The 26,554-nt window shown below is 39.7% G+C and overlaps 2 protein-coding genes across 14 annotated transcripts; one reads left to right on the top strand and one right to left on the bottom strand.

Moving 5' to 3' along the window:
- The first annotated feature begins 916 nt into the window (after positions 1-916).
- On the top strand, positions 917-18,448 carry fxr1 (FMR1 autosomal homolog 1). Of its 13 annotated transcripts, XM_085376842.1 has the most exons (19): positions 934-997; positions 4,716-4,768; positions 6,300-6,393; positions 6,498-6,569; positions 6,663-6,811; positions 7,023-7,116; positions 7,323-7,439; positions 8,886-9,056; positions 10,939-11,017; positions 12,813-12,922; positions 13,077-13,172; positions 14,055-14,280; positions 14,495-14,588; positions 14,694-14,803; positions 15,127-15,336; positions 15,563-15,679; positions 16,291-16,373; positions 16,509-16,702; positions 16,832-18,448. In XM_085376842.1, exons 1-18 carry the CDS (start codon positions 947-949, stop codon positions 16,695-16,697), a joined length of 2,115 nt encoding a protein of 704 aa, XP_085232968.1. In that variant the 5' UTR covers positions 934-946; the 3' UTR covers positions 16,698-16,702; positions 16,832-18,448. The 13 variants fall into 13 exon arrangements, with proteins under 13 accessions (XP_085232977.1, XP_085232976.1, XP_085232968.1 ...); XM_085376851.1 differs by having other exon boundaries at positions 917-997; positions 13,086-13,172; positions 15,130-15,336; positions 15,563-15,640; positions 16,509-18,448; XM_085376850.1 differs by having other exon boundaries at positions 917-997; positions 13,086-13,172; positions 16,509-18,448.
- Positions 18,449-21,046: 2,598 nt separating this feature from the next.
- dnajc19 (DnaJ (Hsp40) homolog, subfamily C, member 19) lies at positions 21,047-25,881 on the bottom strand. The gene is made up of 6 exons (XM_085375892.1): positions 25,791-25,881; positions 25,384-25,435; positions 22,830-22,903; positions 22,609-22,688; positions 22,319-22,389; positions 21,047-21,275 (listed from the first exon to the last, which is right to left on the bottom strand). Exons 1-6 carry the CDS (start codon positions 25,791-25,793, stop codon positions 21,205-21,207), a joined length of 351 nt encoding a protein of 116 aa, XP_085232018.1. The 5' UTR covers positions 25,794-25,881; the 3' UTR covers positions 21,047-21,204.
- Positions 25,882-26,554: the final 673 nt, after the last annotated feature.

Here is a 26,554-nt window from a genome sequence, read left to right as displayed (position 1 = left end):
TCATTACTGATGACGTTTACTATTAGAGCAGCGTTTCCAGCTGTATCCCAATAAAAGAGACCTACATTTATATTCTGATAGTGCACTTTTTTTTCTTTTTCTTTTTTTTTTTTTTTACAATTTCATACAAATTTAGAACTGTTGACAGTAGAGTCCAGGAAAGTAATTCTGAAGTAGCAGCAGATAGTTGCCCCTCCTTAAGGTGGGTACTTCCTGTTAAAATGGTGTTTTTCTGTTCCACCCTCACCTAGTGCCTGCTCATAGGGGTACGTTTGATTGTTGGGCTTTTCATTCTAATGCTTTAAGCTCTTTACCTTGCAGGATGAAGTGCCGTGAGGTAACATTTGCTATGATTTGGCAGTATGTAAATAAAATGAACCTTAATTGAATTCCATCAGAAATTGACTGTCTTTAAGTTTGTGGTTTTTTGGGGGGGTTTCGGTCCTTTACTACATTTGCAGAGTAAATATTGCTCCTAAATATCACATAATCAGACCAAACTTTTTGTGTTACAATCCTTCCACCGTAGTTCTGCTAGGAAACACTGCTCCGGAAACTGAAATGGGGATTTACTTTTTACTACAAGTATTGCATCTGAATCAGCTATCTTGACTAGGTCAGTTTGGTTGTCTGTGTTATTGCAAAGAATGGAATAACATGTACTGAAAGTGATTTAGTAGGTGTCTTCTAATGGTCATTACAACAGCACAATAAAACGGGACTAAAACTACAAAACATAAATAAAAGGGCATTCATCTTTTGTAGTTTCACTTTTGGTTTGTCAGGTAAGCTACATTAGAATAACAAGTTATATTTTCATTTTAATTCAGTTTTAAATGTGCAAATTTTACATGTACTTGTTGTTATACATTTTACTGGTGCTAAGATGTCAAGTCCTGACGCTTGAAGGAGCACCTGTCGTCCCAACATCCTTTGCGTTTCCAATATGGAAGAACTGGCGGTGGAGGTCCGTGGCTCCAACGGGGCTTATTACAAGGTAAATACCGGCTTATCAATGCAGTTTCAAACATAAAAGTTGTTCATACGGTACAGTATTCTAGTTTAAGTCTCGTGGATTGTGGCAACATGATCCGACTTCCTCTGTACGTACCCGAGAGTTCGATATTAGCTTGTACTAGCAATGCTAGCCATAATTAGCAAGCTAAGCTAGCGTCACTCCCATGTCCTCGCCAGCTGACACTTTTGAGGACCTTTCTTCAAAGCCAGTTTGGAAGAACCGCAGTCTTGCATGCGATAACTTGAATACGTAACACAGAGCAGGTGTTATTAATTTTATTTGACTTCTTGTGCCGCTTTCTCGAGCTGAAAGTTAGCTAACTTGATAGTTGCCTAGCTGTTGACGTCGAAAGATGTTGCTGAAGTAAATAGTATCTGCATGTGTCATCATTGGCTATTGAGCTGATATCAGAAACACGGAGGACCAGCCCATTATACCTTGACGCAGTTTACTAAAGTGTGTCGTGTTGTGAAGGCACCATGGTTGGTGGTGTGAGAGATTTTGAAGTCTCTCTGCACAGACTTTACGACTGACTGTCGCTGTCTATTATTTGATACTCCATCATTCCGAAGCTATTTTTTCGGTATGTGTGAGCCAGCTGTTCCTTGTCAATCCCGACCAGCTGGCATGTCGAGTGGGTCACTGATACCATCGACTTTAAAGCTATTTCTAGACGTGCTGCCCACAGCAACACCCTCGCCTCTTCTCCCCGTGTCTCCTCTCTCTTCTCATTTTTCTCCAGACTTTCAAGTTTTTCTTTCTTGTCTCACCTTCACATCCCATGACTTCTTTTGTACTACTGCATTTTCACACTGTTCTCATTGCTTTTCCTTATTTAACACACCCCTTTTTTCCCTGGGCGATTCTGTCCACTCTGCCACCCCTGTGTCTTAAACTCTTTAGACATACGTGTGTGTGCTTTCTTTGAATGTAATCAACACCGTCCTTCACGCAAGCGAGACACATGGCTTAAATAAGTGTCTGAACGCATTGAACCTGGGGTTCAGTACTTCCAAGTCTGGTGTGTAGTGTTGGGTACCTCACGTTTGACTCTAGCACAGGCGTTGTGCCAAAAAATGATCCACTGCCAAAACTGATTTCTGATGTTTCTGTGTGTGCGTGTGTGTTTTCTTTTTGTTGGGGCTTTTTTTAATGATATCTTTACTTATGTTGTTAAATAGACTGTAGTCATTAGGATTTATGTAGGAGTTATACGTTAAGTAAGGAAATGACTAGTTTTACAGTGTTTTTATGTCTCTCTGTTATTGTGCCTGTGTATGAAAGAACTGTGATGATATATTTGTTGCGTTTTCCACTGCCCTCTTGGCCAGATCTGTCTTGAAAAAGGCTTTTGTAATGTCAATATCACTTTCTGGATAAATAAAGGATATATAAAAGTAATTTTGCAGCTTCCACCCTGTGATAGGAATGTTGTCAAATGCTGGAAAGCAGTTCAAACTTAAACTTGCAAAATCAGAATCAGAATCAGAATACTTTATTGATCCCTGGGGGAAATTATTTTTTGTTACAGTGCTCCATTTTAAACCAACATTAAGACAAGACAGACAATACGCTAACTAAGAATAGTACAATATATACATATATATACATACATACATACATAAGTCACTCATAAATAAATAGTTGGAAAAGAAACATGTGTAGTTGTAGCAGCAAACAGTGTGTTAAGTGGATGCGTTGTACAGGGAGATGGCCACAGGCAGGAATGATTTCCTGTGTCGTTCAGTGGTGCTTTTCGGTAATCTCAGTCTCTCACTGAACGAGCTCCTGTGACTGACCAACATGTCATGGAGTGGGTGGGAGGTGTTATCCAACATTGTCTTTATCTTGGACAGCATCCGCCTCTCCGACACCACCTTGAGGGAGTCCAGCTCCATCCCCACAACATTGCTGGCCTTACGGATCAGTTTATTAAGTCTGTTGGCATCTGCGACCCTCAGCCTGCTCCCCCAGCATGCAACAGCATAGAGGATCGCACTGGCCACCACAGACTCATAGAAAATCCTCAGCATTTTCTGGCAGATGTTGAAGGACCTCAGTCGCCTCAAAAAATAGAGACGACTCTGGCCCTTCAAACAAACAAGCAAACAAACAAGTCCATACTTATCAAATATATCATTTTGTTTTTTATTTATTTAGATATTTTACACACTAAACTATCTTGTGTTGGTCACTATCTGTTACCATCAGTGGTGCTGATGTCACTGTCACAGTATTAGCATACCACAGTATTAAATAGTAGTGCTAGACTATTATCGGTTTTGGTTACGTACTAAGGTTTCAAACATGCTATCTCACATAGTGTAAGAAAGTATGATTGTTTACTGCAGATAATATTCTAATATGCTAATAAATGCAGTGTTAAACATGTTAAAACATAAACTAAGACAGTGACAACAAAGCTCTCTTTCTCTGATAGTAATTGATCTAACTGCCGAATTACCTGAAGAAGCTCATGAAGCTGTCAGTGTCTCACTAAAATACTTTTCTTCAGTTCACTGCCACTGCCATTGTCCTTTGTTTTTGTTGTTCTTTTGTTTGTTTTCTGGTACGTTTTCTGGAAAGTTGCTGGTTTCACTGCCTGCAAGTTTGGCTTTGATTCAAAGACAGGAGGCCGAGCTGGAGGTGGCAGAAGTGAAGATGTTTAGATTAAGTTAGAAAATGTAATGTAAGAACAAGATTAGAAATGAGTACATCAGAGCAACAGCTCAGGTTGAGCATATTGGAGACAAAGTTAGAGATGCAAGGCTGAGATGGATGAAAAGGATGTTGAAGATGGAGCTGCCAGGCAGGAAGAAATGAGGAGGACATCACAGATGGTTTATGGATGTAATGATGGAGGACATGCAGACTGTTGGTGTGACAAAGAAGAATGCTAGGGATAGGGTGACATGGAAGCAGATGGTCTGCTGTGGCAACCCCTGAAGGGACCAGCTGAAAGAAGTCTTTGTTTATGGCTTTCAGATTTTACTAGTCCAGTTTTAAGACCTCTGCTGCTGAGTGTTGTGGCAGTCATCAGTATCAGTCAGCTGCTAATTGACATCCAACATCCTGAAAGTTGGAGTGAAGCTGTGGGAGGCTATGCTACTTGGTTATTAAATTATTTGCAGGGGAGAAAAGTATTTAAAAATCAGATAATATAAACACATTATGTAATAGTTCTTTTAAGAAAGCCAGTGTGTGCCTTCTATACACAAAAGCTCAAGATCACTTATCTGCGTGCACATGCCCACCTCCTGCAACAAATTGAATCTAAATCTGTGGGAAACGTAGTTATGTTCACATTCAGTTTTACACTTTGTGCTGTCACACTGTATCCTAGTGTTTTAACAAACATGTTCAATTTGCTTCTTTTCATGCAGGGTTTTTAAGTATTTTAAATTCATTATTGTGCACATCCTTGTATACATCCTAGCACTTTTCTTCAGAATTGTTTGCTAGTGCTTTGCATATCTTAGCATGTTACTGTGAGTTGTATACAGATGAGATAGTGGCAAACAATCAGCAGGAGTGTGCATCTTGTCAACAATGCGTATATACTTTGTGTGCATGCACAAAATAAAAAAAATGGGTTCCCATACCCAAAATGTCACTTTTTCTGCTAGACATAAAAAACTCTTCTTTTAAAGCAGGAACTATATTTAACCGCTGATCTGTGTTTCTGTCCCTCCTGCAGGGCTTTGTCAAAGATATCCACGATGACTCTCTCACTATTGCCTTTGAGAACAAGTGAGTCTTTACTAGAGCTGGGCGATAGAACGATAACGATATGTATCGCGATATAACTTTTACTCGATAGAGAAATTAAGCTATCGCGATAGACCTCGCCGCTCTTGTCCTCTTTTTTTTTTTTTTTTTTTTAAAAGGTCAGCCAATCCAAATTAAGTAGCGCAGAGCCGAACCAATCACAGCCGCAGCGTCACGTCGCGTGACTTGTTACGTACAGCACAAGTGCCAAGCCGCACGTGTGTTTGTTTGGGAAGCAGCCAGCGGGTAATGGAGCCAGCGCATAATGGAGGAAATGAGTGTGCCGACTAGAAAAATCAACCGAGCGTGACCGAAGAGAAAACAGATGATGGTTCCAATGCCGGAGAGATTGTCGAACGGAAGAGCCATAGAAGTTCCGTAGTGTGAAGGTATTTCGGCTATTTCAAGTCTGACAAAAAACAGAGTAGCGTGCACTGTAAATTGTGCCGAAAGCAAGTCTGGAAATACAATAAACTGGTGCATGCGTCACACTGCGCCACGTTATTGTTTCGGTGAAATGAATTTCTACAATACTGTTACTGTTAATTCTACTCTCTGCAGTGTTTAAATGCTTACATATACACACAGTTACTGTCCGTCCACACATACGACTCGGTTCTGCTTCTATGCCCCAGCTTTGTTTACTTTTTCCCACCGAGGCTTCTAGACTTCTGATTGGCCAACATTTCTGCACGGTTAGGAATCTAGCGCCACCTGCTGCTTTGGCATGTTCATAGCAGCGTTTTCCTTCATTTCTGCCTTTATGTGTGGACGGGATTATTTTTTTAAAACGAAAACGGAAAATCTCAGTTTTCAAAAATACCCGTGTACGTGTGGACGTAGCCTCAGTCTCTGACTGGAAGCGCTAATTCGTCATTCGGCTTTTGTCAGACTAAAGTAACTGTTAAAACTGTTTGAAAAGCTCAGCTATACAACAAGGAGAGATTGAGAATTTCCTTTTAGTTCTCAGTTTATTTGATATTGACAAAAGTTAGTCAGTTTTGTCTGTTCTTCTGTAAAACAAACTAAGATTTATTTTTAGAATTAATATTTTGTTTCTAAGTGGAATTGACAATTTAGTTTGTTTCGTTTGTTCTATTTTGAAACTTAAACGCTTTAGCGGCTGCCTTTTGTGTAGTTTGCAATATTTGCCTTTATTTATCTGAAAAAGTCTCATGTTCCTTAAGTACATCTACCCTGTTGAACTTATTATGGGAAATAAATATTTAAATAAAAACAAGCTGCTGATTATTTCACATTTTACTTGTGAGCAACGGCACATTTAAATCTTACAAATATAGTTATTTGGCTTATATCGTGATAGATATCGTTATCGCCTGAAATGAAAAAAACATATCGTGATATGAAAAAATCTCATATCGCCCAGCTCTAGTCTTTACTTCTTCTGCATTTGACCAGTTTTCATAAAACATGTAAATTTAATATTTTATCATAGATCCAGAACCACCATGTTTTAGGTAAAAGAAAAAAATGGGGTCTTTTTTTTTCTCAGTTGGCAGCCAGAACGCCAAGTGCCCTTCAGTGATGTCAGGATGCCCCCACCTGCTGATGTCAAGAAGGAGATTGGAGAGGGTGACGAGGTGGAGGTAAGGACACAGATATAAGTTCTCTCCTTTTTTCTGTTCCTCTTGTCCTCACCTGCTTCTTTCTATATGTGCCTTATCCTGCTTATGTTTTCGTCTCCTGGCAGATCTTTTCTAGAGCCACTGAACTTGAGCCGTGTGGTTGGTGGTTGGCTAAAGTCCGCATGATGAAGGGAGATGTGAGTAAAACCTTTTTTGTACATGTGACTATAGGCACTATGAAGAGTATTCTACTTATTCATTTTTTTTGTTGAACCTTTCCATATTTCCAGTTCTATGTGATTGAGTATGCAGCCTGTGACGCGACTTACAACGAAATAGTGACCTTTGAACGTCTGCGTCCGGTCAACACCAACAAGGCCATCACCAAGAACTCCTTTCACAAGTGCTTTGTCCCGGTTCCTCAGGATCTACAAGAAGCGTATGTACAGCACTTTTACAGCAACAAAATTAGAGACAGACAGATTTTAACTAAATTCACAGGCTTGTTTAGTTCATTAGCAGTGAGAGTGTGTATATGCAGTAGAGCCTTTATTGTACCTGTTATATATGGTCTGTCTCGTTTTTTCAGTAGATGTGAACTGTTTGTTTAAGGATTGGAAGGTAATATGTTTTTTGTTTTTTGTGGACAGGTGCCAGAATGAAAATGCTCATAAAGACTTCAAGAAAGCCGTGGGAGCCTCTCACATCTCATACTGCCCTGAGACCAGCCAACTAGTGATTGTGGTAACTGGCTTTCTGTGATTCTGTGGTGACATGTGGAAATGTACAGTAGCACCAAGGCTAATGCACGATGTGCTACACCTTTATCCTGCCCTGCATGTTTGTCTAATACATGACTCAGCTGTTCATTTCTTTTAGTGATTATGAGCAGAGGAGTATCCCCACATATTTGCATAAGTCTTTTTATTTCCTGTGTGTGTGTGTTTTAGTCCACCAACGAGACGACAGTGAAGCGTGTGTCTTTGCTGAGTGACATGCACCTGCGCAGCCTCAGGACCAAGCTACTTCTAATGTCACGCAACCAGGAAGCCACAAAACACCTTGAGGTAGGGTGATGGCAAGAAAAAGACCTGTTACTGAGATGTTCTGGGGTTACTGTATGCACTGTAGTTGCCTTGGAACAATCTCAGTTGGTAGTTCAGGCCATTTATTATGGTAAATGGTAAAATACAATCCTACTGCTTAAAGTAAGCTAAAACAATAGCCAAATTATACTTTTTAGTTGAGCAATTGTCGTTTTGCTTATAGCTTTTTATTGTGCCATTTAGTATTGGGCAGTGATCTCCAGACTGATTGTTGTATAATACCATAATATAATACAATAATTGAGGTGGGAGAGTGGGGTTAACATAGTGCGGTGCACTTAATGCAAGCTGTGTGGCTGAAACTTAAAAATAAGAGAAAAAAAGAAAGAAAGAAGTAGGTAAGTAACTGGCAAGTTTATTTTCTACTTCCAGTTCAAAAAGAACTAACGTGTGCTGTTCCAGCAGGGTGGCCTTCATATACAGCAGGGATGGGGGAACTCCAGACCTCAAGGGCTGGTGTCCTGCGGGTCCTTGATCCAACACAGCTGATTTAAATGGCTAAATTACCCTCTCAACATGCCGTGAAGTTCTCCAGAGGCTGGTAATTAAGTAATCATCTGATTCAATGTGTGCTGACCCAGGGTGATATCTAACATCTGCAAGACACCGACATTTCAGGCCTGGAGTTCCCCACCCCTGATATACAGTGATGGATGGTTTAGCCTATCATTGGGTGACTGTAAGTAGGCGGATGATAGCTGAACAGCAAAAACTGTATAAAGTTATAACATTTGACAGACTTTTTTCTTTAACTAAACTTTTTTTCCAACAAACTTGTTCAGTCTGTTTTGATTGTTGTTTTTTTAATTTCATTTTCTTTTTGAAGTAGCTCACCTGTCTCTGCTCAGCCCTGCATCATGTGCTCCTCATACATATTAATCTTTTAATTTAAAGAAGTTAAGGAAAGAAGACAAAGTAGCATCTTTCCAAATACTTTAAAGTCACATCTACAGACAGGAATCCTCTTCTTCTTTGACCTCTAGTTTTGTGATGGTGGATCAGTGTAGCCGTTCCTTACAGAGTTTGAAGTTGCATCTGTGTCACAAGTGTCAGTAATATGTAGAAATACTGAAATGAAGATATAGTGAAGCTGATAAAGTTAATGACTCATGAATCTGATAAGTGCATGTAATGCATGGAAAAACAAGACAAAAAAATGCCTTGATTGGCAAGCCACTAGCAGTTCCTCTGATCATTGTCAGTCCATGAGCTCAGCATCCTTGGACACAACCATATTACCAAAGATATTTCAATAATCTTAAGCTCTGTAAGGTCGAGCATTTAGTTTTTGAGTTTAAATTAACAGTACACTTAAATTTGTTATTGTTCAGTTTTTGTACAGGATGAAAGCTTCAGACAGAGCTGACTGAGTTCATTGGTTTTGACTATGTCTTGTGTTTTTCGTAGAACTCCAGGCACTTGGTGTCTTCCTTCCAGGAAGAGTTTACAGTGAGACTGGATCTAATGGGCCTGGCCATTGGCAGCCATGGTAGCAACATCCAGCAAGCCCGGAAGGTTCCAGGTGTAACTGCCATTGAGCTGGATGAGGAGTCAGGCAATTTCAGGATTTATGGGGAGGTAGGTTGGTAATACAGGAGGTAGTAGGGTTACTGGATTGTACACTGGGTAAAATAACTATTTAACATGTCAAAAATGATCTAAGTCACTTTTTAAAGATGCTATTGACATAAATTCTCACCAGATGTCGGCCAATCCATACATGCAAAGAAATCAAACCATAGATGTCCATAAATTATGTGTAATAATGAGAAATGTCTCAGTTGTTGAAGTTCATTCAGTACTTTGTACAAAAGCCTTTGTTGGTGACGAGAGCTTCAAGGCGCCTCCTGTATGGAAAAGTAGTTGTAATGTGGGATTTATGTGATTCTTCCACATAAATAGTCTTTAAATCCTAAAGGGTTCTTCTATGAAGAGTTTTAGTTCTTTCTCTGAAAATTTTATAAAGGAGACAGGTCAGGTGATTGGCTGGGCCATTCTAGCAGCTTTTTCTTCCTCTGAAACCAGTTGAGAGTTCACTTGGCTGTATGTTTTTGATCACTGTCTTGCTGAAACATTCATCCTCATTTTATCTTCATCATCCTGGTGAACGGCAGCCGATTTTTATCAAGAATGTCATGGCACATTTTCCACGTTCATCCTTACTTTAATAATATGAAGCGTGCCAGTGCTGTATGCTGAAAAACAGCCCCACACCATGATGTTCCCAGCTACAAACATCACCGTTGGTATGGTGTTTGTGGGGTGATGCAGTGCAGTGCCTTATGGCATCCAAAGGGTTCATTTTGGTATCTGACCAGACTGTTTCCTCTGGGTATTTCACAGGCTTGTCTTAAATGTTGTTGTTAAACACGCTTCAACATGCTTTTTCTTCAGCAATGGAGTCGTGCGTGGTGAGTACAATTGTACTAAAACAATTGTACCTGCTGATTCCAGGTCTTTCTGTTGCTGGGCTCTTGAACAACTCTTCTAATAATTCTTTTCACTCTGCTGTCTGAAATCTTATAGGGAGGTCGTTTTATGTTGAAAAATTTGCAGCAATAAGGTTGTGAAGGTCTTGCGAGAGCTCATTGGTTTTACCCGTCTTGTGTGTTTCTTGTGAGACATCTTAGTAATGGGACAGCTTTTTATAGGCCATCATTTGGGACTGAATCAGCTGATAATGAATTTGCACTAAGTGGGAGGATTGCTTTCTAGTTACTGATAGTTACCATGCCCTTTTTCACATTTTTCATGGGTTGTTACCAATGTCTGGTGACAATTTCATGTCAAAAGCACCTTTAGAAACATACTTGCTTAGAGAATTGGTGACCTGTTCAATACATACTTTACCCTCTGTATATAAAAGCAAAGTAAAAGTAATTTCCACAACAAAATCAGTAAATATTTAGTATTTTATCGAGCTTAAATTGGCTAAATTGTCTTTCAGTATATATTGAATTATCAACAGGGCTTTATTATTCTATACAACAACATGGTTGTCACTCACGTCTTAGCTCCTGCCAGTGAGGATGTGAGAAAGAGAAGTGATGACGAGGGTGACATGGTGTTTAACATGTGCACTTAAACTGGTAAACAGTATAGATGCTTTCTCTAATGGTGAACAAGAAAGAAGTAATAACATATCTTTCTTATGAAATTGTTGCTTTTAGTTGACGAGATTCCTACAAAGAAATGAACACCATTTAAAGAATCCATAATTATTCCTGTATGGCAGGTTATGTGTGAAGTAATATGAAAATGCTGACATGAAATTGGATTTGCTAAGTCTCTTTTTTTAATGGTCTCACATGGAGAATGTTATTTATAAGAGAAATAGCGTGGGACTCTTTAGACGTGCTCTTTGTGTATATACTGTACATGTTGTACAGTGGTAACTGGGTTGTGTATATGTTTTAGCTGAGTGTGTAATATATGTAAGCGACCCTGTGTCTTCCTTTAGACAGCAGAGGCAGTAAAGAAAGCCAGAAGCTTCTTGGAATTTGTAGAGGATTCGGTCCAGGTGCCAAGAAACCTTGTTGGTAAGTAGATTCAACTATTTTAAGAAGGGGATAAAGAAGTTGGTATTTAGTAACAGCAATGAGTAATTAGTAACAAGTCATTCATTCATTCAGTACATTATTTGCTCAACTTCTCAGCAACATTTAAACAAAAACTTTCATCTACAGGGAGTGCAGAATTATTAGGCAAATGAGTATTTTGTCCACATCATCCTCTTCATGCATGTTGTCTTACTCCAAGCTGTATAGGCTCGAAAGCCTACTACCAATTAAGCATATTAGGTGATGTGCATCTCTGTAATGAGAAGGGGTGTGGTCTAATGACATCAACACCCTATATCAGGTGTGCATAATTATTAGGCAACGTCCTTTCCTTTGGCAAAATGGGTCAAAAGAAGGACTTGACAGGCTCAGAAAAGTCAAAGATAGTGAGATATCTTGCAGAGGGATGCAGCAGTCTCAAAATTGCAAAGCTTCTGAAGCGTGATCATCGAACAATCAAGCGTTTCATTCAAAATAGTCAACAGGGTCGCAAGAAGCGTGTGGAAAAACCAAGGCGCAAAATAACTGCCCATGAACTGAGAAAAGTCAAGCGTGCAGCTGCCAAGATGCCACTTGCCACCAGTTTGGCCATATTTCAGAGCTGCAACATCACTGGAGTGCCCAAAAGCACAAGGTGTGCAATACTCAGAGACATGGCCAAGGTAAGAAAGGCTGAAAGACGACCACCACTGAACAAGACACACAAGCTGAAACGTCAAGACTGGGCCAAGAAATATCTCAAGACTGATTTTTCTAAGGTTTTATGGACTGATGAAATGAGAGTGAGTCTTGATGGGCCAGATGGATGGGCCCGTGGCTGGATTGGTAAAGGGCAGAGAGCTCCAGTCCGACTCAGACGCCAGCAAGGTGGAGGTGGAGTACTGGTTTGGGCTGGTATCATCAAAGATGAGCTTGTGGGGCCTTTTCGGGTTGAGGATGGAGTCAAGTTCAACTCCCAGTCCTACTGCCAGTTTCTGGAAGACACCTTCTTCAAGCAGTGGTACAGGAAGAAGTCTGCATCCTTCAAGAAAAACATGATTTTCATGCAGGACAATGCTCCATCACACGCGTCCAAGTACTCCACAGCGTGGCTGGCAAGAAAGGGTATAAAAGAAGAAAAACTAATGACATGGCCTCTTTGTTCACCTGATCTGAACCCCATTGAGAACCTGTGGTCCATCATCAAATGTGAGATTTACAAGGAGGGAAAACAGTACACCTCTCTGAACAGTGTCTGGGAGGCTGTGGTTGCTGCTGCACGCAATGTTGATGGTGAACAGATCAAAACACTGACAGAATCCATGGATGGCAGGCTTTTGAGTGTCCTTGCAAAGAAAGGTGGCTATATTGGTCGCTGATTTGTTTTTGTTTTGTTTTTGAATGTCAGAAATGTATATTTGTGAATGTGGAGATGTTATATTGGTTTCACTGGTAAAAATAAATAATTGAAATGGGTATATATTTGTTTTTTGTTAAGTTGCCTAATAATTATGCACAGTAATAGTCACCTGCACACACAGATATCCCCCTAAAATAGCTAAAACTAAAAACTACTTCCAAAAACATTCAGCTTTGATATTAATGAGTTTTTTGGGTTCATTGAGAACATGGTTGTTGTTCAATAATAACATTATTCCTCAAAAATACAACTTGCCTAATAATTCTGCACTCCCTGTACTGTGCTTATATATCCTCAGTTTACTAGTGTCTCATCTTTTTGACCTAAGCTGTGACATCCTACCTTTTGATCCTTTTCTCTTTTCTTTGTCTTTAGGCAAAGTGATTGGTAAAAATGGTAAGGTCATCCAGGAGATAGTGGACAAGTCCGGTGTGGTGCGTGTCAGGATAGAAGGAGACAACGATACCAAGCAGCCCAGACAAGAAGTAAGCCTGCTACTGCGATGTGTTTACCCCCAACTGCTAAAGCACTGATCCCTATGACAGATGTTTAAAAGTCTATAGGAGTACAGAGCGTACAAACAGTGTCATTTAGTTGGACAGTCCCATATTAACATCTGTGTTGTGTTTTTTTGTTTTGTTGACACAGGGAATGGTCCCATTCACATTTGTCGGCACTAAGGAGAGCATTGGCAACGTTCAGGTCTTGTTGGAGTACCACATCTCTTACCTAAATGTACGAGCACCTTTGTGCGTGTGTCTGCGTGTTGCGTTTGCTAACCTTTTTCAAATGCTGCAATGCGAATTCCCAGCTATGTCAAGCTGCTTTTAATGTCCACTCTGGCACAAGACTAATGACACTGCCCGGCTTTTAGCATGGAAACAGCACACAATAAACATTGCTCAAGCAGGATTGCTTTTTGTATGTGCTTTGCAGATAGTGTTCTCAGATGTGTTATTATAATTTCTTATATTTAATTTGATTTGAATATTAAGTGCAGAAGGATGGAAAATATGTTTGTATGCAGTAAATAGAAATAATATTGAAATGATTATATTACAATATTGTCAAAATATTTCATATTGGAGGCCGTTACTTTAGTTACAATGAAGCCTTCGTTTCCGTATTGTTGAGCTGGATTTTAATTTACCACCAATTCAGTCTTTAGCAAGTAATCTTATATAAAAACGTAGTGCAGGATTCATAGATATGTGAAATTTGCTCTTCTGCAGTCTGTATTTTGCTGTGTATCCATTTTACACCATGTGTATGTGTGGGTCCTGTGCTGTTTGCATGTTTTGTGCTGCGTTGGTGCTTCGTGTGTGCTTTGTTTTGCACCGTTTGTGTGTAGGACATGGTGGAGCTACTTGCAGAGGGCGCACAGCTAGCGGAAGAGCTGAGGCAGATTGTGGATTATACACAGGGAGGCAGCCTAGCAAGATTAAGAATAAACAACACAAGGCGAATTGGATGTGATGTAGATGTGTGTATGGTCATTATGCATGTGTGTGCCGTGATGACTATTTTAAAACAAAGCTCTCAGATTTGCATTTTTTATTTATTTAGTTTAGAACATACTGCTTTTTTTGTATTATTTATCGTCTTCCTTTGCTCTAGGAGGTGGAGCAGCTTCGTCTGGAACGGATGCAGATTGACGAACAGTTGCGTCAGGTTACCCAGGGCCACCGACCAGTTGACAGGGACAGGGGAGAGAGGGGGGAGAGAGGAGGCGGGTATAATACAGAAAACAATGCCAATGCCTCCTCTACGTCCGTGCATGGCAGTCGCTCTTACAACAGCCGAGGGCGTGGACGCAGGGGCCACAACTACAGCACTGGATATGGTAGGCATCTCTAAAAATCAAACGCTATATGTGCAAAAAAATCACATATACAGTAAAATCATGCAGGAGGTCAAATGTTTGGATTGTTCGCACCTGTAACAAGGTGTATAACTACCTCCTTCTTTCTCCCTCTTTGTTCTATCCTTTTTATGTGGGTTATTCTTTCTTTCTTTCTTTTTTTTTTGTCTTCTCACACGTGTTTGGTTACACTCAGGCAACACCTCAGAGCAGTCCAACGCCTCTGAGACAGATTCTGAGCGCAAAGATGAGCTGAGTGACTGGTCTCTGGCTGGAGAAGATCATGAAAGGTGAGGTTACTGTGATCCATATATTGCATTATCTCACCAGTTTTTGACTAAACTGCTGGTTGCTGTTCTGTGTAATCAATTTCATTTGGTTTGGTGGACTTGCAGGGAGCGGGAGAGAGGCCCACGGCCACAGAGAGATGGCCGCAGAAGGCCAGGACCCGGCCGAGGAAGGGGAAGGGGACGTGGAGGAAGAGGAAGTTACAGCAACAGCTCTGGTAAAATTGATAATTCAAGGAAAGTAGGGACACTCTAATTTGTCTAGGGAGCTTGGAAAGAAAAGCGTCTGGACTTGTTTAAGTTTCCTTGAAGACGTTTCATCCAAGAAGCTTCTTCAGTTCTGGACTGAAGCTTTAAGTTTCCTTGAAACGTCTTTCAGGAAACTTAAAGAAGGCCAGAAGCTTTTCTTTCCAAGTTCCTTAGACTACGACCTGGATGATTGGGAACCTTCACAGATATATTGACACTCTAAGTTATCATTTTCTTCTGTTAAAGTTCTGTTTGAAAGTTTTTGCCTATTAATCTGATCCTGTATGTGCAGCAGGGCCTCGAGACCATGAGGATAACCATCACTATGGAGCCTTGGAGGTAAACACAGAGACCGATCAGACAGCTGATACAGATGCTAGCGACTCCAACTTGCCTGCTAACCGCCGCAGAAGATCTCGGCGACGCAGAACAGACGAGGATACCACTCTGATTGATGGCATGAGCGAGTCAGACAACGCCTCTATGAGTGAAAATGGAACAGGTATGAACGTTACTAGATGTTTGTTGTTGTTGTTGTTGTCGTCTCACACAGTGTATTCAGGTTATACCGACTGCTGTTCTGAGCTGTCAGGACTGTGCAGCAGTGCATCATTTCTATTTTGAAACATAAAGGGCGTCAGTGCAGCTCAAAGTAGATGACAATTGTAGATCGCGATGTAAGTCCCTCCACCCCAATCCCTCTGTTTGTGATGACCTGACACCTTTAGATGACCAGGAAGCTAAACCTCAACGTCGTAATCGTAGCCGACGTCGCAGAAACCGTCTGCCTGAAGAGAGGCAGCCAGGTAACCAGGCAACTGGATCACCTAGTGTGCCCTCCTCCAGTGAGCACTCTGAATGACTTGACTAAAAAAACCTTGTGTTTGTTTGTGTTCCACCAACACCATGCTAAACACAAACTATGGAAAACTGAGCAGTCGTGTTCTTGGCTTTTGCTATTTGATTCAATATGGCTGATCAATACTGTAATATAGCATTTTCTAACAAGGTTTGGTATGTAGAAATATAAGTATGCATCTCTTTTTAGCAGAAAACCTTTTTTTACCAATAACTTTGTCACAACTTGCTTTTGCTTTGTCATGCTGACATTAACAGCAATTAATAGTCTTGTTTGTGTGGTGTGTCATTGTAAATTGTTCTAACATATTTTGGTGTAATCTTGAATCTAAAATGCATAATTAGTAAAAAGGTTATTCTCAGACTGTGAGAAAGGGCACTTTTTCTTTAACTGTGTACACAGGTTTAATAGTAATTCACTTCACACTGCAAATGCTGCTGTTGTGTGTGTTTCACTAATCTACAAGAACTGTGAAGACGATACAATCCTGATGAAGTTTGGAATATCTGAAACAGATTTGTGCCTCTGCTCTGGTATGAAGGAGTCAGTCTTCATGTGCTTTCATAGTTTATTTTCTCTGTTGTTGTATTTGTTTAGTTACTGTGGCTGACTACATATCCAGGGCTGAGTCTCAGAGCAGACAGATGATCGAGAAGGACTCCCAGAAAAACAAGGATGTGGTCAGTACCTAGTTTACAATATCCTCACTTCTCGCTGCTTTAAAAGCCTGGCAGTCACTGGTGATTTAGTGTTCGTCATTCATTCGTCATTCTCTCTCACCCATCACACACTGTTTGTCCCACCTTTCTGTTTAGGGTCAGGTGGATGTCATCGCCGAACACAGCCCAAACTCTGCCGTGGCAACCACTAATGGTTCTAACGGTGCAGCCGATGGCGACGGCAACAATGGCACAAGAGCTCCCAGGTCTTCCACTGAGAAGTCCACTAAAGTCTCCTACAAGGAGGAATCTAACCCACAAGCTGTTGTTAATGGACTCTCCTAGTCAGGGCAAGGAAAATGGTTTCAAATATTTGAACTTCTAGAGCTGCACTTGATTGAATCTCCATGACTGGAGCAGCTTCAGAAGTGAACCATAACATTTAAAGCACTGTTTTCTCTCTCTCTTTTTTATTTTAGATTTTCCAAATATTTGTGACCTGTTCCGCTGTGCAAGTTTCAGAGGTCAGAACCTGAACCTCCCTTTTTACACCTGTTTTATCCAACTATTCATTTTCCTTTTTTTTCTTTTTTTTTTTTTTACAATAGTTCTTCCTGTATGAGCTTGCCAAAGATAGTCAAACACACATAAACTTACAGATGTGTACATGAACTGCTTTTCAGTCCTGTCTTCACTGAGAGCTCTGGGAGAGGCTGCACTGAGTACAGCGTTTATTAAATCAGACAGGGATTCCAGTCAAACCCATACTGTGGTATGAATGCAGCAGTCCTTTTTCTATTCGTAGAAACATCACAGCAGGGTTTTAAAAAGCCTTTTCCTAGTTGGATCCAGAAAAATGCTTCCATAAACTTATTTCAGGATGTAAATTAACTGATCTGCATGGGCAGTAGCACAGTGCAGATTGGCTTGTTGGAAACCCCAAGTATGTTTGACATAAACGTGATTAGCTGTCGTGCCTTGAGAGTAGATTCAACATGTCGTTGCCTGGCTCTGCATGCCATCTGAAATCCTTTCACCTGTTTCTGTGTTAGCCTTCATCTGCCACAGCGGAACCAGACACGGCGTCTCCATGTGCTAAATGTTCTCTTATGGTACTGCGGGAGGTGAAGGCAACCACTGAAACACCCCAAAAAGATTTTAGGGGCATCTTTTTAAAGTCAGGAGTGTCTGTTCTCGTTGTGGGGAGGGTGGGGATGAATCCAGTTATCCTTTATATATATATAAATATATATATATAAATAAATATATCTGTTGAAGAATTTCACATTAGCTGCTTCCTGTTTTTCCAATATGCAACCACTTGGGTCACAGAAGAAATGCTTTTACATCGTGTCTGGAAAAGAAACTGTAGAAGAGTCGTTTTCTTTGCACTGAAACATAACCTTTCTTCTGTTTAAAACGTGATTGTAGTTGAGTCTGAAAACTGGCTTGTTACCGTTTAGTGCTGGACAGATATGTACCATCAGTGCTCGGCCACCTGGAAACATCTCATTCCTAAACATTGTTTCATTACGTACATCCCGAGTAATGCTTGATGCTGATTAATTTTTTTCCCTCACTAGGAATTCAATAAAGTCACTTGAGTTTCTTTTAGGGTATTGTCCACTTTTATCTGCCCACTGTTGGGGAAAACAGAGCCCTGTAAAAACCGACCACTGCGGTGTTGAGATGTTTCCAGAAAACCTTGCCCAGGTGACGATGTCATTTTCATGGTTCTTCCACACTGGCTGGCTGGAAACTGGTCATGACTGTTCCACTAAGGAAGGAGATATATTTGGTTTATTTATTTTTAAGAAAATGTACAGTATTTAAAAAAACAAACAAAAACAATCTCTTCTGTTTTCTTGACACTAACATGCGATGCTTAGAGGTTTTCTTTTGGGACAAATTTGGACTACTGAGAGTTGTGACATCCCAAGTGTTTTTGTTGGGTCAACTACAGTAAAGTTTTTTTTGTTGTTTTTTTAAGGATCGTCTGGTTGGTTGATGTGCAATATGTTTTGTATGCAGGTGGTTCTTAAATAAACTTGATCTTTCGTGTAGATCTAAAACCCATCTCTGTGTCTTGCTTGTGACTGTTAGCTGTACACATACTTTTCAGGAATGCTGCGTCGCTGCATTGTGTGGAGATTCTGATTTGGATAGTGAATGTGACAATAACCTGTTTACTGATGTGTAAAGTATACTGGTGCAGTTCGAGTTTATTAAACAAGGTTTGTCTTTTTCAAAAACTGAGACATGACCCACATCATCTAACTCTTGACCAAGTTTATTGAAAAGTGTCTTGTTAGTTTTTGTATTATCCTGCAGCCAGAAAGATTATTAAATGTATGAATACAATGTAGGCATCCTTTACTAGCCATGATTTGTATATGATAGCTGTGGTGTCTCTTTTACAAGTTAAAAACTTATGAAATGAGAAATAGGAAAAGTTGTGTCTTTGGCTGAATGTAATGAAGTGTTTTCACCACAGATGGGATCCTGCCAACACACCCTCTTGGCTTCTGTGGAGTCACAGACAGTTTCATGTTGCTAGGTTCACAGACTTAGAAGCTGTTGATTTGGTCACCACTCATGTTTCAGTATCCATCAGACAGAATTTCTTTTTCAGCATACAACCGGCTTCTTTTCACTGGCTAAGCTTCAAAACATTTCCATATGCAAATGCAAAATGTTTCACCTGCTTAAGTTGATTTAAACCACAAATCTGCTTTTGAGTGAATTAACCTGTTACATTGGAACATCACATACAGTGGGGCAAAAAAGTATTTAGTCAGCCACCGATTGTGCAAGTTCCCCCACTTAAAATGATGACAGAGGTCAGTAATTTGCACCAGAGGTACACTTCAACTGTGAGAGACAGAATGTGAAAAAAAAAATCCATGAATCCACATGGTAGGATTTGTAAAGAATTTATTCGTAAATCAGGGTGGAAAATAAGTATTTGGTCAATAACAAAAATACAACTCAATACTTTGTAACATAACCTTTGTTGGCAATAACAGAGGTCAAACGTTTACTATAGGTCTTTACCAGGTTTGCACACACAGTAGCTGGTATTTTGGCCCATTCCTCCATGCAGATCTTCTCGAGAGCAGTGATGTTTTGGGGCTGTCGCCGAGCAACACGGACTTTCAACTCCCGCCACAGATTTTCTATGGGGTTGAGGTCTGGAGACTGGCTAGGCCACTCCAGGACTTTCAAATGCTTCTTACGGAGCCACTCCTTTGTTGCCCGGGCGGTGTGTTTTGGATCATTGTCATGTTGGAAGACCCAGCCTCGTTTCATCTTCAAACTTCTCACTGATGGAAGGAGGTTTTGGCTCGAAATCTCACGATACATGGCCCCATTCATTCTGTCCTTAACACGGATCAGTCGTCCTGTCCCCTTGGCAGAAAAACAGCCCCATAGCATGATGTTTCCACCCCCATGCTTCACAGTAGGTATGGTGTTCTTGGGATGCAACTCAGTATTCTTCTTCCTCCAAACACGACGAGTTGAGTTTATACCAAAAAGTTCTACTTTGGTTTCATCTGACCACATGACATTCTCCCAATCCTCTGCTGTATCATCCATGTGCTCTCTGGCAAACTTCAGACGGGCCTGGACATGCACTGGCTTCAGCAGCGGAACACGTCTGGCACTGCGGGATTTGATTTCCTGCCGTTGTAGTGTGTTACTGATGGTGACCTTTGTTACTTTGGTCCCAGCTCTCTGCAGGTCATTCACCAGGTCCCCCCGTGTGGTTCTGGGATCTTTGCTCACCGTTCTCATGATCATTTTGACCCCACGGGATGAGATCTTGCGTGAAGCCCCAGATCGAGGGAGATTATCAGTGGTCTTGTATGTCTTCCATTTTCTGATGATTGCTCCCACAGTTGATTTTTTCACACCAAGCTGCTTGCCTATTGTAGATTCACTCTTCCCAGTCTGGTGCAGGTCTACAATACTTTTCCTGGTGTCCTTCGAAAGCTCTTTGGTCTTGGCCATGGCGGAGTTTGGAGTCTGACTGTTTGAGGCTGTGGACAGGTGTCTTTTATACAGATGATGAGTTCAAACAGGTGCCATTCATACAGGTAACGAGTGGGGGACAGAAAAGCTTCTTACAGAAGACGTTACAGGTCTGTGAGAGCCAGAGATTTTCCTTGTTTGAGGTGACCAAATACTTATTTTCCACCCTAATTTACGAATAAATTCTTTACAAATCCTACCATGTGGATTCATGGATTTTTTTTTCACATTCTGTCTCTCACAGTTGAAGTGTACCTCTGGTGCAAATTACTGACCTCTGTCATCATTTTAAGTGGGGGAACTTGCACAATCAGTGGCTGACTAAATACTTTTTTGCCCCACTGTAAGTGTAATTTCAGTAAGCACAGGAACATTTTTTAAGTTTCTGCTAATGCTAAAGTGTTCAAACCAACTAACATTTTACCACATTAACAACAGCGTGCTGTCGCTAAAAAAAGACATGCAACATAATATTCACATGTCCAAATGTATCTAGTAAAATCACAAGTAGAAAAACTGTCTTTGTTCTCTCACAAAATGCATAATACTCAATGACTCCATTAAGTTTAGCAACTGCTTATGAGACATCTGTAGGTTGGACTAAGAAACACACTTCATGTGTGATCTTAAAAAACGCAAAACAACAATTTGAAGTTCTGTCAAATGGAAACCTCTTTATAGAATTTCACAAAGTCAATATAAACTGAGCAGTAATAATGGCAGGATTCTGGTCTGCACTTGTACAGCGTGATTTTATTTTTAGAACAATCAGTTAGAAAAACTTTCAAGTCAGTCAGTGCATGAATAAGCATCTCCACTTTTATTTCTTGGCCTGCCCGTCCATCAGATCCTTTGCTTCGTTTATCTTTGCTGCTAAGTAGGGAGATCCACCTGCAACACACACACACACACACACACACACACACACACACACACACACACACACATAATCACACTTCACGTTGAACAACAAAACAGTTTCTTTTACTATGCAGGATGTTGACAATACACCTAAGACCTGTTAACAGACTTGCCACTCATGCGTAACAGCTCAGGACTACATTCTGAAGTTAAATGTTATGTAAACTTTATTTATACAGCACCTTTCACAGGTCAAAACCCACAAAGTGGGTAAATAAAAACAATAAAAACAGGCATATAAAAACACAGAAGACAAAACGATAAAACAGCATACATATGACATCATACAGCCTAAAACTAGTTAAAAGCCAGTCTGAATAAGCGAGTCTCCAGCTGCTTGATTTTTTTTTTGCATGATCAGCTTTTCATTGTAAATAAAGTGCAATTGTGAAACGTGGTCACCGATTTTTATGAAGGTTCTCGAGCCAGTGCAGTGTTTTCCAGAACAGAGCTGTGTCGGTTCTTCTGCAGTGATGCCTCAGACTTGTGTGCACAAATACCAGGAGGGTTGAAAGCTTTTAAAGTCTGAGAAGAACTTTATTCCTTGATTTTATTTTTTTGTTGACTGCAAACAAGTTTGAAACTATTTTATTGTTTTATACACCTTGATATATAATCCTAAAGCTGAACACCTCTCTGGACTTTGTGGACCTTGTATCATATTTGTACATTTGGCAGGACTATGTCTGAATGAACTTTTTATGCTTATTCTTTTGTAAAAATTCTGTTGCTCTGCTTTCAGTATACATGTCTCTGATTGTTCTGGTGCTTCAACGCAGCCATTTTTATCCAAATTTGCTGACAGCTACACTGGGAAGTCCCTGCTTGACTTATAAAGTTGACCACCGTTATAGGCAAAGGCAAGTGAAGCCAGATAATGGAAAGATACTCTGATTATACTGAACTTTGTTCATAGTATTTTAGTGGTATTTTGTTTATTTTTTATTTTCACTAGATAACAGACTCATCAGAAAAATAGTCAGTATTTGAGTAAGCACTAAGCTTTCTCTTACCTCTATCTGGATGGTTCAGGATCATCAGTTTTCTATGAGCTTCTCTGATCTTATTCTTGTTGGCTGTGGGACTGAAGACAGAATAGTGGTGCAACAGTAAATGTATGTAACAGTGAGTTATTATGAGTGATTAGTGGTGGTTGTTAAATGTGCTGCTGTAGTGGAGAGACTACAAACAACACAACAAGGTAGCCGTGCAGCACAAGACCAAACCTCTCTGAACCTGGAAGTATTGTAACATCACAGATAGACTAAGAATCAGTGCTGAGTGCTGATCAGCATCCACATACCTGACACCTAAAACCAGAGCAGCTTCTCTCTTTGTCATCTTTGGTTCAAATCCACCTCTATAGTAGCCTCCTCCAAATGCCTGAAACAATGTGTGCAGTCGAGGTTACGAGTTAGGAAAGAGAAAACGAAATGCAGACTGAATGCAAAGACCAACATGTGTCTGTGTTTTCTGCACATCGAACTGGCAGAGTTATCACAGCAAACACGGGTTCCTTCTTACAGTTTTAGGGAAGCTCTGAAGGGCCTGTTTCATCTGGGGTTCCATCTGCTTTATGGCCTGCATGGCATAGCGACCTGGTACATGAAAAAGATGAGACATTTACAGTGATGGGCAAATCCACTTTATCTCAGATGACAAATCAATCTGTGGATTTGTCCCTTAAATGTTTTACTGTTAACACTGATGCGGTTTAGGGTTGGGCGCCGGTGCAACTAACAATACTTTTCCCACGATAATGCTACTATCACAGTACAACAATACAGATACAGTACTGACACTACAAGACAACCTGTAATATATGAAAATCTGAGAATATATTAACTAACAAAAAATCACCTAGACTCACCTAGCTTAACCGAACTACCAAAAAACATTTGTCTTACATCTTCAGTTTCTGCTTAATAATTTATTTGTTGAAAATCAATAAAAAGCCACATAACTTAGAAACTATGATTCTTACAAGTGTGTTGTGTACTGTAAACATATAGAGAGCGTTGTGTAAAGATTTAAAATATCATCACATTTGACCTCTGACCTCTTCTTTAAAGTCAAAGAATGTGAAACTTTCATCTTTTATCTGTAAAACTACTTCAAGTTCTACTACCTTTGTTTAGGACATGATACTGGTATATGGGGATTCTAAAAGTCACATCATAGTTTGCCTCCAAATATCATGTCACCTCTCCCCTCACTTTTACATTTCACGCCTGCCTTTCTTTCAAGTTTATTAATATTATACAATAAACTCCAGTTATTCATGTCCACCTATTTACAAATTAATACCTATAATCTATAGAGGTGGGAATCACCATACATCTCACGATACGATATTATTGCAATTTTTTAAAAATATTTTGCGATATTCAGATTCTGTACATAAAGGTAAACTTTATCAATATTCTTATCTAATATCAAAGTCTCGCACTCAGTCTTTCTCTCATTTCAGTCAGTTTTATTGTTGACAAACTGAACGGTTTGTATTACAGTCTAGTCCAACTTAACTGAATGCAACCATCTGGTACAATTATAGCTATTATGAACTATGCAATTTATGAAAACTATGCAGCTCATTAAGCAACTGAAGAATTTGAAAGTAAATTAAAACAAAATATAATTTTACATTAAATAAAAAAGTTTTAAACTTAATTAAAATAAAACATGTCTTAAATTAAAATAAGTAAACTGTCATGTTTATTGCTGCCAAAAAAAAAGTGAAACACATTTGGACAGTGAAGGAATGTCAGGATTCTTGCTCAGAAAAAGGATCAACATGCTCTGAAGTCATATCACGATACTACACAGTATCGATTATTCCCCCCACCCCTAATAATCCATGACCTACTCCAAAATAATGTTTGTGGAATCAAAGTAAGCATGTCATGCCACCCTTATCTGATTTTTTCCTGCACTTCAAACTTCCTAAACTTTATATAATACTACTCCCTTAAAAGTAAATACTGCCCAGAGATTAAACGACATTGGCAGAGGTTTGCACTCTCAGGTTTCTGTAATGTAAATGTTCTTCATAATTTAATATCTGCTTTGGAGGCGAGGAGCATTCGCATACTGTTAAATTAAACCTTAAACACAAGGTTTCATGTAGTTTCTGTCAACACACACAGGACTCGCCCTTGACCTACTGATAGATGACAAACGGAAAACCAACATAAACATGAAAGTTAAATCATTCAGTGGTTTTGGTTTTGAGTCAAAAAGAATCTGTTATGATATGGGACGGATAGAACAACAGTCTTCCAAAATATAATATTTATCATTTGTGATGATGGTGCTGCAAAACACCAACTATTATAACTGCAAGTCTATTAGTCAGACTGTAAATCTGTGTTTCACACCATCCTTCCTTCCCTTTAGATTAAATGCATTTACAAAGTGCTTCGCAGTCTACAAACATTTCTAACAATGCTTTTTACTATACATACTATGTGTGGAAAGCTCTGTCACACTGCTGCTGCGCTGCCTGCAACATGTGTTACATTTAGTCTGCATTGTGTGTTTAACCTTTTTCTATGTTAAACATTAAAATTTGCTTTACTTTTGTTAAATATGCGGCTCTACTCTATATGTTTGTGATCAGTCACTCGCTGCCAAAACCGCCTCTTTTATGCGAGTGCTGTCATTGCTAGACCAGGAAATCCAGGGTCGAGTTACTGAGTTGATATCTAGCTTAACCTGACCACTTAGCTAGATTGCCGATGTTGAGAGGTCTAACCACACAGTTATATTTTCTTCATTACATTATTTGTAAGACAGTTCAAGCCTCTTATTCCTGCTCGGGATAGTATATTAAGCAAAATGACACTATAAATGTGCAAAGTGCAAATAACACTATTAAAAAGTTGTCAAAAACATATGTAAATTTACAAAAATAGAACTACGTAGAGCTATTTTTATGTCATCCATATATGTGTATGCATTTTGTTTAATAGTTTCCTTGCAATTCAAGTGCTTTGTACTGAAGTTCAATGTCCATGGTGCTGTACACTCGTGAAACCCTGTCTGACAAAGTTAACAACAAAATTTTCCAGTCACGGACCTGCAAATCCAGCTGCTGCCAGAGCCAGTCCCACTGCCACCATGGAGCTGGCCTGCGGAGGCAGAAAGGTGGAAATCAGAAAGCTTCATGACATTAGGGGATACAAAGCAAATCAGCAGACCAGTGACCGCGTTGGAGCTCGCTGCGAAACCCAAGCGGCGTGTTTACATTTGATTTAAACCTATCAATGGTCCAATTATCAGGCTAATAGTGACGTGCTGGTTAAAATAAGAAGAACACCAAACTTTAGCTTAGCTTGGTCCAGTCGTGTTGGGTCATATGCACGTTTAAGTAAAGCTAACACTAGCTTAGCTATTAAAAATAACGCCTTCAAACGCTATTTCCGTAGTCTCTCGAGCATGCAACCATTTTCACATTTCATGTGGTAAATCACGATTTCAACTTACCATGTTTCTGTGTTATGTTCCGTTTATGCTGAAGATTACGACCATAACTTTTGACCTCTCATGTTTTCGTGGCTCAGGCGTCCATGTGTTTATGCCGGAAATGAAAGAGAACTGTCGTAAACGCCGGGTAAACGCAACTCGCAGCTGTTTCCTTGGTTTCTAACGTTTGTGTTTATTCCTGGATAAATAAAAATTTGCGGGAAAGTTATTTGACTTTATAAAACCATACAGTTAAAAGAAAAAAAACACAGGTTAAACATTTTAAGGGAAACATTTTTTTAAAAGGGAAAAAAATTGAAAATAATACTTTACCCAGTTTATGTCAATGAAAATATTCTGTTGTGATTCTAGGATGAGACAAGTACAAGTAGTGAATGTGCAAACTCGTGTTAATGCTTATGCAAGGTAGTTTATTAGTGTGACAGATACTTCTAATAATACTGTAAGAAATAGTGCAATTATACTTAATAGCTGTGATGAGGTGGTAGAAGAGCAGTGTTGATTATTTTATTCAGGTGTCTAATGGTCTTTGGGTAGAAGGTGTTTGAGAGTCGTTTAGTCCTCAATTTCAGACTCCTGTAGTGTGAATAGATGACGCTGTAGGTGATGTTAATTATGTTTTGGGCCCTCCCGATGATGCTGGTGCTATGAATCCCCTGTAGTAAAGGAAAGGTTACTCCTGAGATATACATTAAAAATTTTATCCCGCTGTAATGAACAGTGTAAATAAATAACCACTGTAATTCTGGTAGTAATCACACTTT

The sequence above is a fragment of the Diplotaxodon limnothrissa genome, linkage group LG17 (assembly GCF_057381915.1).
Source record: "Diplotaxodon limnothrissa isolate DT_005_m linkage group LG17, D_limnothrissa_male_GT1.1, whole genome shotgun sequence".
In the NCBI taxonomy this organism is placed as follows: Eukaryota; Metazoa; Chordata; class Actinopteri; order Cichliformes; family Cichlidae; genus Diplotaxodon; species Diplotaxodon limnothrissa.
The sequence above is the reverse complement of the archived record's forward strand: the minus strand, read 5'-3'. Positions and strand labels throughout refer to the sequence as shown.